Source organism: Benincasa hispida, chromosome 11 (genome assembly GCF_027475165.1).
Source record: "Benincasa hispida cultivar pf3 chromosome 11, pf3_genome.v1.1, whole genome shotgun sequence".
In the NCBI taxonomy this organism is placed as follows: Eukaryota; Viridiplantae; Streptophyta; class Magnoliopsida; order Cucurbitales; family Cucurbitaceae; genus Benincasa; species Benincasa hispida.
Genome location: NC_143488.1, coordinates 28,517,366 through 28,532,746, shown reverse-complemented (window position 1 = coordinate 28,532,746; position 15,381 = coordinate 28,517,366). Strand labels below are relative to the sequence as shown.

Genomic DNA, 15,381 nt, shown 5'->3' with positions numbered 1-15,381 from the left:
CCTCTTTTTTTAGCAAATAGTGAAGACCTACAACATTTTTTTCTTATTGTTCCTTCTCTAGCAATCTTTTCTCATACTTTAATGTCTCGTGGGTATTTGGGTATTTGTTTTATGTCAATGTCTCCCAAGTGTTCAGAGCCCCTCATTATCATCTAAAGCCCAAGTACTATGGTCAAATGCAGTCAAAGCTATGCTATCAGAAATTTGGTTTGAGTTTAATGAAAGAGTCCTTTACAACATAGCTATTGATTGGTCGGATCGCTTTGGTTCAGCGTAGCTTCTTGCATTTTCATGGTGTTCGCAGTCCAAATTCTTTGATGATTATTCTGTCCAAAACATATGTTTAATTTGGAATGCTTTTCTCTTCAGTTTAATTATATATTTATGTATTTAAGTTTTATTATGTTTTTCTCCAAGAACTATAAAATTTGATTAAAAATGTTTTTTATTTAGGATACGACGATGGCGCTAAGGTTGTGTCAACCTAGTTGAGATGGCATGGTGCGCCTGCTGATCCTCTGTGTTGTTTATTTTGAACTCTATGGGAGTGTTTAGCTCACCAACATGAGTTGAGTTGAGTTTGTATAGTATATCAACTCAATGTTTGGCCCACCAACTTTAAATGTTGGTGGAGTTGCTATATTTTACCAACTCACTCCAACTCTTCCTTCTTCCAAAGTTTTCAATGGCTCCAACCATCGACAACCGTCGGCGACTATCCTTATTACACTCCGAGAACTAATTTCGGGCTCCGACAACCACCTTCAATGACAAGTCCGGCGACTAACTTCGGGCTCTGACAACCACCTTCGATGACAACTCCGACGACCAACTCCGGGCTCCAACAACCTTCGCACGACCAACTCTGAAAACCAATTTCGGGCTCTGGCAACCACCTCTGATGACAACTTCGGTGACCCAACTCTGACGATCACCTTCGCGCGACCAACTCCAACCGACCACCTTCATGCGATCAACTCTGATGACCAATTTCAAGCTCTAACAACCACCTTTGACAACAAATTTCGATGACCAACTCCCAAAACCACCTTCATAGGCTCCGACAACCACCTCTGACTACAAATTCCGACGAAAATCACATTTAGTGATCAACTTCGATGACCACCTTCGAGCTAGCAACTCCGAGGACCAGCTCGGGGCTTTGACAACCATCTCCGACAACAAAATCTGGAAACTAACTCTAATACCACCTTCATGCAACCAACTCTGAGTCCCGAAAACCACCTTCGACGAAAAACTCCGACGACCAACTCCAATACCGCTTTCATGCGACCAACTTCAGGATCCGACAACCATCTTTGGCTACAAACTCTAACAAAAATCATCTTCAATAATCAATTTCTAGAACTACTTCCAACTATTATAAGACTAATGACTGCTATAGTATGTTGCAGGGTTGTTGATTACATAAATAATTGTCTTTTGTGCAATATTTATACATAAAAATTTGTAAAATATAGTTTTATTTAATTAAATTCACATATCAAATGAATGTTAAGAATATTTAGACGAAAAGTATATATATAGTTGAAAAGTATGTAACATATAATAAAAAAAACTATTAAATGAAGATTTTTTTTCCCGGATTATTTTCTAGCAAGAATTAGTGAAAAATGAAGATTTTTTCTCTAATGATTCTCCAAATTTGGAAGAATTGAAAGTGAAAATTTTGAAGAAATGTGGTGATATTCCCTTGGCTGCTAAAATGATCGGGGAGATTCAATTAAAAAAAAATCATGACAAAGTAAAAATACAGAGCTAAAACAAGAAGAAGAAGAAGAAAAAGAAGATGATAGTGAAATTCATGGAGAAAAATTAGGAGCCAAAAGTTTTTATTTCTCTTTAATTTTTCATTTTATTTAACCATATTTCTATAAGAAATGTAATGGGTTAATTATTGTTCATTACCCAAATAAGAAATAAATAAATAAATAAAAATTTTAAGAATTAAAAGAAAAATTGCAATCCATATTACATTCAAACAAAGATGGGTAGAAATATTGAATAAAAATGTTTTAAAACAAAAATAGTAATCATAAAAGCAGATTATTTGGAGTTCAAAAACTGCAACAGATACCCCAGGCATATGAACTCAACTCTGCACCCCAAACATAGACATATGAGCTCTACAGATATATGAACTTCTCAAACATATGAACTGTAGACATCCTATCCCAAACGCAGCGCCCTAAACTTTCCGCAGTGGCATTAGAGGAGACGGTGATTCATCAGTTTCTGGTGGATACACCTTAGATGTTTACCATTGTTTCCGTGAGAACCAGCTTGCATGGTTGGTGGATACGAGATGGGATGAAGCCTAGAGTATTCAGGTGGATTTAGCCTTACAACCTTCAAATCAATGCCCCCATCCGTTTGATTAGATGCACAAAAAAAGCAACCACATTGTCCCCAATATACTTGAAGATCTGTTCTGTCCATAGGATTGGAGGAAGATTAAGAACATCTATCCTACCACTGTGATGAAGTATAATTTTGTTGATAGGAGGAAGAGATTGTGGCATCCAAGAATATGATGTAATACTTCCCTTTACATAACCCAATCCTTGTGTCTTCGAAGTGTAGCTAAGAGGTTAGGATCATAAACATGAAGTACTGCCTTTTCATCTCCATAGGGGTTGATGGTACATCAGGAGGAAGTGTAGCAAATTTTGCGGCCATCTATCATGAAGCTTTTGTCATAACACCACCATGGAAGTCCAATCAAAGTGTGGGTGGCTGAGTATACCACATGTTGAATAAAATAATATTAAATTTGCTTTCACTCACTAGCTTAAGCTTTTGGGTCAATCAATGATTTAAGATGGTAGCAAAGCCTATAAAGCCCAAATGGGTATATGGTCCAACAAAAGGAATTGAGATCTCATAAAGAATAGTGAACTAAAAAGAGGCACCATCTTGAGGGGCATGTTGAGAATCCTACATTGGAAAAATCAAGCGACCTCACACTCCTTATAAGATAGATGGGTTACTCCTCTCATAGTAGATTGGTTTTGAGATGTAACCTCATACTATCTAATAAGCTTTGGGGCATTCTGCAATTTAAGATAGTATTGGAGTGGGTGGTCTAGGAAGTCTTGTGTTCAAGCTCCTACAATGTTGTTTCCTCCCCAATTAAAATTGATTTCCATTTGTTGGGTCTTCATATTTCAAGTCATAAGTAGGGGAATATTGAATAATATAATATTAAATTTTCCTTCACCCACTAGTTTAAGCTTTTAGAGAAATTGGCAATTTAAGACCATCAGTAGATCGAGGTGACAAGGATGTAAATGTCCGTTGCTGGGGAATGGTTTATCAAAACTAGTTGTTTGGTTTGAGCAACATCCTTGTATGTGTGATTCTTGATGGGGAGAAGAGATGAACCAACCTTGTAATCCGCTAACAAAGAGTGAAAGGAGAACCATCATTGGTTTGTTACGTAACCTTCTGATGGGATGAAGAACTTGGTTTGTCGCCCTGTGTGAAAGAAATGAGTGAGTTCAACATAATAATCATTTTGTTATTTAATTTTTCCAGCCATAAATTGGCTCCTACATCATTGAATTTTTTGAAGAGCTTGTAGTTGCCAGGGTCTTGATGAAGAGAATTGAACGAGGTAGCCAACCAGTCAAGAGCTTTCCATGAGAGGCAAAGGGATTGTGATGAAGTTCCTCCTTTTTTCAATTATTTTATGTAAGCTCCCATTGTTTGAATCTTCCCGCTGAATTGTGAACAATTTTCGATCAATGCAAATAGAACTGATGGGGTAGGGGTTGGTTGGTGGTTTATTGGCGGTGGCAGAAGGATGGTTATGGGAAGTGTGGTGAGAGAGGAGAAAGAAAGGAGGAGAGTGGGGAGAGCATGTCTTTAGTCATGGGGGTAATCCTATTTTAACTAGTTATGAATACGTGGAAGTTTGATTTAGAGGTCTTTAAGTTCTTGAAAGAACAAAAGCTATTTATATTTGTTAGTTTAAGGTTGGGGAGGGTGGCTATCAAATATTTGACTTGTTGATTTGGAGAATTTTAATTGTATTGTTGAGGTTCTTGAAATAACAAAAACTATTGATGTGTTAGCTTATGATTGGGGGGTGTGGAGGTTATCCAATTTAAAATACTTGTTAGTTGCTGGTCCTATAAATGCACTAATAATAATGATTATGAAAATAATTAATGATATATAGTTGGGGTGGGGGGGCGGGGGGTAAGCTTTGGCGCAACCATGAGATATACAAATATAGTTGTTAATAAATAGAATTTCTAGGGAGGAAGAGTTGTAAAATGCTTGTCAAGTGTTTTCACGTGTTGCATTTGGTTGCAAGAAAATAATAAATTTTCAGTCCAATAGCTTGTCTTAGTGTCATGATCCCATGGTGAGCCACTTGCTTTTTGATTAAGTTTTGTTTTGTTTGTTTTCTTCTCTATTTTATCCATTTGTCCCTATTTTCCCCTTTTTTTCATCTATTTTTTTAAGATTTTATCCTACCAATGCATTGGTTGTAACCAACCTTCATCAGACCGAGAAATTTGTTGAGCCACTTTTCCATAATGCATTGAAGCATATTTGACTTGACATTATTTGATTCATATTCATTGTAATGGTGGCATGGTGCTTTCAAGTACATTGATAAAATATATTTTCTTTATGAATTGAGCTTAGAAAGCTTCTTTTTATTTATATGTTCCTTACATTATATCATATGATTGATATACATTAATGCACTTGATCATTGTAAATTAGCTTATTACGGTATTTTTTTTAATAGGGAATGGAGAAGAAACTAAGTGATATTGTTGTCAAAAGATGTATTGATTTTGATCCAAAGACATCGCGAAAGAGACGTTCTAAGCGCTTGAAATCTCTTTCAATAGGCCTAGCAACTATTGAGGATGACAATGATGGAAAAATGAATGAGACGGAAGGAGATAACATCACAAATAAGTTTGTTGACCAATCTCCAGTAGCTGGAAATATGGCACCCAACATTAGAGACAATCTTGACAGTACACACATAACTCCAAGATCACCTTTACCATTAGATTTGCTAGCATCTCTTGCCTTTCAGAAGTTAGCTTCTCGGGAACAAGTTTCACCAATTTTAGATAGATCACAAAATGTAGGAGAGCGTATCAATGTTACTAAAACGAAGCCATCCAATATACAATCTATGCACGATGGGATGGACTTTGTGAAAGAAAAGAAGAGCACAAGGTTCAAGGTAATCTATTGTCATTTGTGTTAGATATACATACGATTGCAATTAATGTCTCTAACGACCAATATATATATAATACAGGCTAAAAGTAAAAAGTTCAAGTCAATGAAGAAGATGCAACTTCCACATACATGTAATCGTGACAGTTATGCTCGATTGGCTGAAGAAACGGTACTGGTTATTCTAAATGAGAACTATATTCATGATTTAAAAATTTATTACTAATTGAATATGCATATTTTCTTTAAGAAAAAAAGTTGTTCAGATTCATCATCAGTGACAAGGGTTGTATTATGGGCAAAAACACAGGAAAAAAAAGATGGAAATCTGTTAACTCACAAGTTGCAGAAACATTGTAAAATTATGAAAGCTCTATTATTAATTAAACATGCAAGTGATTAATGTGTTTGACATAATGTAGGAGCCTTTATCATTTATCAAATTTAAAATATTTGTTAGGTTTTGTTGGTCTTTTATTTTCCTTGGAAATGAATCTTAGAGAGGGGTAATCCTATTTTCACTAGCTATAAATATGTGTAAGTTTGATTTAGAGGATCTTGAGGTTCTTGAAATAACAAAACCTATTTTTATTTGTTTGCACTAATATCAATGAATATAACTAATGATATATACACACACACGTGTGTGTGTGTGGAGTAAGCTTAGGCGTGGGCATGAGATAAACAAATATAGTCATTAATAAATAGAATTTCTAGGGAGGAAGAGTTGTAAAATGCTTGTTAAGTGTTTTCACATGTTGCATTTGATTGCAAGAAAATAATAAATTTTCAAAGTCCAATAACTTGTCTTAGTGTCATGGTCCCATGGTAAGCTACTTGCCTTTTGATTAAGTTTTGTTTGTTTTCTTCTCTATTTTCTCATCTTTTTTTTTTCTTCTCTATTTTTTAAGATTTTATTCTACCAATGCATTGTTTGTAACCAACTTTTAGTAGACCTTGAAATTTGTTGAACCACATTTCCATAAAAGCATATTTGACTAACATTATTTGATTCATATTCCTTGTAATGGTGCAATGGTGCCAAGGTGCTTTCCAGTACATTGATAAAATATATTTTCTTTGTGAATTGAGCTTAGGAAGCCTTCTTTTTTTTTTCCTCCTTATATAACATATCATATGATTGATCTACATTAATATGCTTGATCTTCGTAAACTAGCTTATTATAGTATTTTTTTTTCTAGGGAATGAAGAAGAAACCAAGCGATACTGTTTCCAAAAGATGTCTTGATTTAGATCCAAAGGCACTACGAAAGAGACGTTCTAAGCGCTTGAAATCTCTTTCAATAGGCCTAGCAACTATTGAGGATGACAATGATGGAAAAATGAATGAGAAGGAAGGAGATAACATCACAAATAAGCTGTCTGTTGGCCAATCTCAAGATTCCTTGCTAGTAGCTGGAAATAATCCACCTAATATTGGAGACAAACTTGACAGTACACACACAACTCCAAGATCACCTTTACCATTAGTTTCGCTAGCATCTCGATCTTGTACAAGAGAAGCCCTTCAAAAGTTAGCTTCTAGGGGACAAGTTTCACCAATTTTAGATAGATCACAAAACGTAGGAGAACATGTCAATGATTCTGAGCCAACTATGCAACAACTCCCCAAGAAATGTAGAGGTCCTACTGAAATGAATACCAATGCAACTGAGGAGTGCAATAAAGTGGATATAACCTTCAACGAGTTTGGACAACCAATTGGGGAGGCTTCAATTGGTTTGTCTTCATTTCTAGGTCTACTGGTGAGAGAGGAAGTGCCTGTGACTTTAAATGATTGGAGAAAATTGTCAACAAGTTCTAAGGAAATTTTATGGACATTGATTCAAGTAAGTGTCTCGAACTTCCATATTACATATTTTGATTGATTATAGCATGTTTTTATTTGTATACACTCAAAATTATTTGAAATATTGTAGTCAAGATATAATTTGAAAGAAGATTGGCAAAGAAAATATGTTTTCCAAAAGATGGGTAGATTGTGGAGAGCAGGAAAATCACGAATTGTGTCACAAATTCAATCAACATCAACTAATGAAGAGCTTGTGAAAATGAAGCCATCCAATATACAATCTATGCACGATTGGATGGACTTTGTGAAAGAAAAGAAGAGCGCAATATTCAAGGTAATTAATTGTCATTTGTGTTAAATATACTTCTGAGTACAATTAATGCCTCTGATGATCAACTTTTATGTGTGTGTGTATATTATATATATATGTTAGGCTAAAAGTGAAAGGTTCAAATCAATGAAGAAGAAGCAACTTCCACATACATGTAGTCGTAAGGGTTATGCTCGATTGGCTGAAGAAATGGTATTGGTTATTCTAAATGAGAACTATATTCATGATTTAAATTTATTACTAATTGAATATGCCTATTTTGTTTTTAAGAAAAAAAGTTCAGATTCATCATCAGTGACGAGGGTTGCATTATGGGCAAAAGCACACAAGAAAAAAAATGGAAATCCTGTTAACTCACAAGTTGCAGAAGCATTGGTAAGGTTACAAGATCTCAATTATTAAACATATGAGTAATTAATGTGTTTGTCATTTTGTAGGATCCTTTACCCTTTTCACGTGTATGTATCGATTGCCAATGTCTTAAAAACTGTTGATATGTGTGTTAGTTTATTATTTATGATTTTTTTTTTCCCGGGGGGTGTGTGTTTATGTTTGTTAGTTCATGGTTGGGGAGGAGGGAGGTTTTTCAAATATTTGACTTCTTCCTTTGGAGAGTTTTAATTTTATTGTTGGGGTTCTTGATATGTGTTAAGCTTATGATGATTTGGGAGGATGGGGGTAGTTACCAATTTGAAGATAGTTGACTACTTTTGTTTGGGTATTTATGTAATTTTAGGAGCATATTGAACAAACTGACAAGGAAGGGATAGACACTACAAATAATGTGGTCAATGATGCAATAAGTAAAGTTCTTGGTCCTGATTGGAGTCATATTGGAGCACTTGGATTTGGAGTCACCTTCTCAAAGTTTTCTTCATTGTCTAAACGACATTCGTTGTCTCAACGAGATTCGTTGTCTCAACGAGATAGCCATTATGCCGAACTTGAAGAAAAGTATAAGAAGATGGAAGGAGAAATGTCTGAAATGAGATCTTTGATGTCTTACCTTCTCAAATCTCAAGTATGGAATACTATAGTAGAATTAACGTAAGTCTATGTTCATGTTTTCTAATTGTTTAACTTGTATGCATTTTTTAATTCTGCTAACTTTAGGGTAATGGAATTGAACAACTTTCTTATGCTACAAATGAACAAATGGTTAACAACGTTGCTACTAACCCAATTGGATCTTCATCTTCGGTAAAGTATCTATTGCTCATTTCTTATGTTTTATTTTAATTTTGGCATTTTGTTGTACTATTTTAGACAAATAAATTTTTATAACTTGTCATTATGCTCAATGTTGTATTTTATATTGCCTTGTTGGTAAAGAGTATTAATAATAATAATGCTCTCCGCAAGTGCAAATTGCTAGATTGGTGTGGTACAGGAGAGGTAGTTGCTGAAGGTCGATGGTCTTCAAATGACCCTAAAGTTATTGTTCATCATGTTCCCCTCGGTCCACAAGCCGTAAGAGTTTGGGTGGATTTGCCAAAGAGGTCAAATGCATTTTTATGGAGACCTAACTCAGAAATGACATACATCAAGGATGCTATTGGTAGCACTGTAGCATGGCCTTTTGACAAAGTTATTATAAGTATGTTTATTTTTTAACTATTAACTAAAAAATTATTTTTTTGTCAACTAAATTTTATATATTCATTTATTTTATTGTTTAGGTTGATGAAAGAATTACTTTACAGCCAAGAAATGTTGATCGTCACGACACTACAAGCTTTAGTTATCTAGATTTTTGTAACAGCAAATTTTGTAACTAATGAATGGTATGTTGATCAACTTTATGTTTAGTTGATATTAACGACTATATCTCTTTTTGTGGGGGCAATATGAATATTTTGGGAATACTTATACACATAAAAATGCATTTCATATGATCTATTTTTATGGATCATTATTTATTGTTGGGCTTTTTTTTGGTAACAATGTATGAAACTTGAACGATAACATTTTGGTTTGGATGTTGATGTCATCAATGGTCAATTGAACGATTAGAAAAGTTTAAAATTTTCATTTATAACATTTGTGAAACAGTTATAAAAAAATTATATGTAAATGCTATGAAAAGATTACCATTATAAGCATATTATAGCTTTTATTTAAATGCCTACATAAATATTTATATTTGTAAATAAATGCAATTATAGACAAGCAATAGCCTTTTGTTTTAGCTATAAAAAGCCTTTCGTGGATTTTATAAAACGCTATCATACATTTTATGAAGAGAAATATGTTATTAAGACTAAAATATGTTATTGAAACAATGTATTCATATAGACTTTGTAAAACTATAAAATCCTAAACTTCCTATAGCATTCATGAAGTGCTATAAAAACAGATTTTTATAGTTTCGATTGTCATGACTTCTTGTAAATTGTTATAAAATATCCATGACAGCATTTTATGACAGCATTTTTCATAAGTTACAGTAGACCATTTTTTCGGTCATTAATGTTTCCTTTTGCAATTAAAATATAAAATATAAAATCTTGTAAAAAGAATTTACGTGCTCTAACTACTATTATAAAATATAGATTGATCTTTAAATTATTTATTTAACAAGATGTTTACATAGGTTGATTATATGCATAAGAATTTACGTGCTCTAACTACTATTATAAAGCTTTGCCAAAAGAAAAAAGAAACATACTATTGTAAAGCATGATTTTCATAATTATAAAAACAAATATCATATGGAACATAATGAAACATCTTGTAAAAAATATTAAAATCTATTTGCATTTTCTTCATCTTAGGATGCATGCTTGAGAGTAATTTTGAAATAGTTAAATCACTAAAGTTGTTTTTAAAACATGTTAGTCATTAATATCACATAAAAAATCACATAAAAATGTGCTCTTTCTAGGCTTAAGTAAGTTTTTATTTTGGCACCATGAGTTTATTAATTTGATTTACAGATTTCAAACATTTCATTCAGACAGGAAATAGGTATAAAAAGGCCAAAAAAAAAGCACTTTGGAGAGAGTAAGATCTAGAAAGTGCTGCATGAATTTTTCTCAGAGAAAAACTTGGATGCTCCTTTAGATGTACCTATCTTGGTGCATCTCAAGTATAATCCAACGAAATGTTGCCATGTGGCATTTTAATTTTGTAATATATATATATATATATATATATATATATATATATATTTGTGGTAGAGAAGTGGGGACACAAATGATAGGTGCAGCCTATGTTATGCCTAATCTTTACTTTTTTTCCCGATAACATTGAAAAACTTTAAAATCACACATTCAAACCAACAAACTCAAGGAGGTAGCATTTCAGCTTCTTATTCGGCCAAATTTGGTAATTCCATTACAATGGAAACAATCTTTCAGTGGTTTCTACATGATTTTGAAGACTAAGGAGATGTTATTGCAATTGGAGGTACAAATTCAATGCTCAGAATCATGAATTTCATGTCGGAATGAGTGTGACATGTGTCCTTCAAGAGTTTTCTTTTCCCTTTATTATTTTAGTAGATTTGTATTACAGGGATTACTAATGGAGCTTCAGTTTTATGATGATTTGAGTAGTAGAACTCCGTATCGACATGTTTGGATGTTTGTATTATTGATTGTCGCATGTTCTTGAAGTCTCTATTTAATTGAAATTGCATCTGAGACATGAGATTGGTTTCTACTTAAATCTTCTCAATAAATGTGGTTTGAAAATTTCATAAAATGACCCAAAAATAAAAAAAACTTTTCTACCAATGACCTCTTCCTAAAAAATTTTCTACCACCTTTTGCCCATGCGAAATTCCACTACTCATTTAATGTTAAACGACACTTGTTATGAAAGCGACCTGGGACAAGAAATATTGAATATCACTTACATTCTCTTTGTTTCTGAATCTGACGATGAAAGCGATCGTGTAGTAAGTTATAACCGATCGTGTAGTAATTTATAAACGATCAGTGTAGTAATTTATAAGCAATCGTGTAGTACTGTATAAGTGATTTTATAGTACTGTATAAACGATCATTCAGAAATTTATATGATCGTATATACAATACTAAGCGAACACTTATAAATAGTTGGACGATCACTTATCAATTACTGGGCGATTTCTTAAACTTTTATGGGACATTGCTTAAGATTTTCTTATCCCATTGCATATCTATGACGGCAATTCACATATGAAATATCTGAAAGTCAGAAATGATATGATAGTCAGTGAGTTAGTGAGTATTATGCACCAATGATTGTATATTGATCCAGATATGTTTGATATACATATCAAATATTGTTACAATTTATTGGTGTTAGCTCCCCCGATTAACATAATCGATGATGAAGACCTTAGCTTTTTTTAGAAGGAAATGATGCATCCTGGATGCCGTTATTTGTATCAGTTACACCTTGCGAAAGTTATGGAGTGCACACAGACGATATGTACCAACATTGCAATCCAATTGATCAACCCATTTCAACCAGTCAAAACTTTAGGTTTGCAATCATTCCAACACGTAATATTCACACCATGTCTTCACTAGATGATCATATTGAGCCATATAACTTAAAGGATGACCAAAGTGAAGTTTGTTTTGGTCACAGCAGTGAACGCAGATGTACTTCACAGTTTAATACTGAACATGGATATGGACAGTTTTCAGGAACATAAACTTCTCCAACACCTTACATCCATGTTCTAACCTCACCTGCTCCTGTCCCACCAGTTGTGATGTCTTTGGTTCAAATGCATTCCACCATTCCAACTCAACCATTTGTAGATATACCCAGACCATCAGAGAGCTCTTCGTATGACGACTTCATCACAATACCTCATGACTGTCTGAATGACGAGAATATAAAGGTCAATTAATTTTTTTTTTGTAATATGATTTATCAATTAAATTATCGATGCTTGCAATAGAAAGAACTTTGACTACTGTGTAAAAAAATCAACAAAGAGTTTGCTAAATATCCAATGTTTGGTTGAGGAATGCAAGTGGAGGGTCCACGCAAAGAAAATGAAAGAAAGTGATTCCTTCAAAGTAACGAAATATCCAAGCGAACATACATGTTCTCTTGAAATGAGACGGGTAATCACTGACAAGCAAAAAGTTGGATTATTGGACATTTAATCAAGTGAAAATACAAACAAGTTGTTCGAACATACCGCCTGAGGGATATAGTTGAAGAAGTCCGACGAGATTATGGAGTGAATATAAGTTATGAGCAGGCTTATCACACTAGAGAATATGAATTGACGTTCGCACGAGGGTTGCCAAAAGGATCATATACTATTGCTAGGGCATATGGCGAGACACTTAAACTTGCAAATCCAGATATGATCTTTGAGGTTGAAATAAAAGACAAGAAATACTTTAAGTACGTCTTCATGGCACTTGGTCCATGTATCAGGGGTTTTTTGAACTGCATCTACGCAGCAATCGTTGTTGATGGGACCTATTTGCACAAGAAATATAAAGGTGTGTTGTTAATAGCAACATATATTGATGACAATAATTATATATATCCTATCGCCTTCAATATTGTAGATGGTGAGAACGATGCATCTTGGTCTTGGTTCATGAATCATCTGAAGGCTTCGATAGGAGACATTCCAAATTTAGTGATTATATCAGATCGTCACATCTCAATTGCAAAGGCTGTCTCAAGTATATTCCTTGATGCATTTCATACCCCATGTATATACCATATTCGAAACAATTTTATTGACAAATTTAAGAATAAGGACATAATCCCACACTTCTACCTAACGGCGAAAGCTTATAGAATGTCTAAGTTTCAGATGCATTGGGCTAAGCTCCACAAATATCCTGATGTGAAGGCCTATCTTGAGGAGGTAGGATTACAACAGTGGGCAAGAGTTTATCAAATCCATTGTAGGTATGACAAGATGACACAAATATAGTAGAATGCCTCAGTGGAGTGTTGAAAGATGTACGAGAACTATCAATCACGAAGCTATTAGAGCATATCTACGAGTGGTTACAAAATTGGTTCTATATCCGATGTACACATGCAATGGCATGCACAAATATTGTAACTGATTACGCAATGAGTATTCTAAAAGGAATCAGAGTTGATATCTAGAATATATCGTGTTTCCCTAGTAGACATGCATATAATTAATGTGAACGATAGATATTTGGAGGGGGGGGGGTTGGTTGATCTTCGTTCACAGACATATACTTTGTATGGAGTTTAATTACATCGAGATCCCGTGCTCCCATGCAATATCTGCAGTGACTCTGAGAAACATTAATGTTCAAAATGTGCAAAATGGTTTACAGTTGAGTGTGTGCTTGCTGCTTACGCCGAACCAATCTTTCCAGTTGGACATAGAAAAGAATGGAGTCGAAGACTAGATTTTGAAGACTTTGAAATTCTACCACCGTGAAAGGTAGCAAATGTCAGTCGACGTCGAACCGTTAGGATACCTTCTACTGGAGAGGAGCCATGTAAAATACATAGGTGTACACAATGTAGTCAGAGAGGACATAACAAGAAAACGTGCAGACAAACATTAATAACACCTGGCACTGGCCCATCTAGGCTCAACGATATGTAATTTTTATGCAATCAATTACTTATAAATGGGCGATCGCTTAGTTATTCATGGGCAAGTTTAGTTATTTATAGACGATCGCTTAGTTATTTGTGGGCGATCGGTTAGTTATTATGTGCAATCGTTTACTTCGATCTATGCGATAGCTTTATTTTTTGTATGTGACTGCTTTGTTATTTGTATGCGTTATTGTAGTTATTATATGTGATCATTTACTCAGATATATGTCATTGTTTAGTTATTTTTGGGCAATCGCTTAATTATTTATTTGCTTAGTTAAATGTATAGTAAAATTTGAATTCTATTACCATAAATATTTATTTGCCCACAACTGGGCAACATACTGTTTCCTATACAATGCCATATTAGCCTATGTTAAGCTAGCCCTATCAACACCAGTTATACAGTATTCTAAAAACTTAGCACAAAAGATGCCATAGTCTAGATACATGCCCTCTTAGAGGGTCACCTTCGATCTCTTCACTTCCCATTGCCCGTACTTGAACCTCCTATGTTGAATGTCAAATTGGACAGAAATCAACATCAAAAGTATTGCTCTAACCACGAGCTAAAGATAACCATCAACTATGTCGCTACCAATGTAGTTTGGCATGGAATCAAATACAAAGACTTCAATGTCATCAACAATCCCAAATATATTCACATCGAATTGGGTTTTCTTGTCTTTTCCAATCATCATCGTTTTGATGAATAATGCCAATGCAACCTTGACAGGATTTTCGTCATTAGTAAAATTGAACTTCTCGAATGCGGTCTCCACATCCTTGCAAGAACTATCCTTTTCATTTGGGTCCTTCGATCCAAGAATGAGTTCTCGTAGCCTTTCACTACTTGTTTCTCTTTCTACTGTTTCCCTGATCGGTAATAACCCAGTTATCAAGTTAAAATCATCTTGGGAGAATGTTACATTCTTCCCTAGAATGTTGAATGATATAACGTTTGGGTTTGCATCCACTATCTCCCTTAACAAAAAGTGGTGCAAAAGTTGTCCATTGAAAATAAGATTTATATCCAACAGTGGACCAAAAGCAGTTTTCTTATACAATCTCATCTTTTCTTCTGTCAACTTATTCTTAATCACAAAGACAGTTTTGTGGACTTGGTAAGAGACTGTAGCAGGAAAATATTTCTTAGCAAGGACGTCTATCTTACCAATCTTACAAGCGTGTACATTACAACAATTAGTAAACAATCGCATAACAAAAATTAAACGATCGCATAATAGATATCTCAATGATCACATAACAGATAGCTAAACGATTGCGTAACAAATAGCTAAGCGATCGTGTAACAGTTAGCTAAATGGTTGCATAGAAGATAGCTAAACGATCGCATAACAGATAGCTAAACGATCGCACGATATAAACCTAAACGATCACACAATAAATATCTAAACAATTGCATAACAATTAGCTATA

The 15,381-nt window shown here is 34.2% G+C and overlaps 1 protein-coding gene across 1 annotated transcript in view; it reads left to right on the top strand.

Annotated features, from left to right (window-relative positions):
- LOC120090469 (uncharacterized) overlaps window positions 1–9,299 on the top strand; it is a 37,171-nt gene extending 27,872 nt beyond the window's left edge. Inside the window, 11 exon segments of the mRNA XM_039048157.2 lie at window positions 4,787–5,239; window positions 5,318–5,407; window positions 6,439–7,086; window positions 7,177–7,383; window positions 7,483–7,572; window positions 7,651–7,755; window positions 8,117–8,401; window positions 8,494–8,526; window positions 8,528–8,580; window positions 8,713–8,977; window positions 9,060–9,299. Coding sequence (XP_038904085.2) covers window positions 4,787–5,239; window positions 5,318–5,407; window positions 6,439–7,086; window positions 7,177–7,383; window positions 7,483–7,572; window positions 7,651–7,755; window positions 8,117–8,401; window positions 8,494–8,526; window positions 8,528–8,580; window positions 8,713–8,755 — 2,007 coding nt within the window. The 3' untranslated portion in view covers window positions 8,756–8,977; window positions 9,060–9,299.
- The last annotated feature ends 6,082 nt before the right edge of the window (window positions 9,300–15,381 follow it).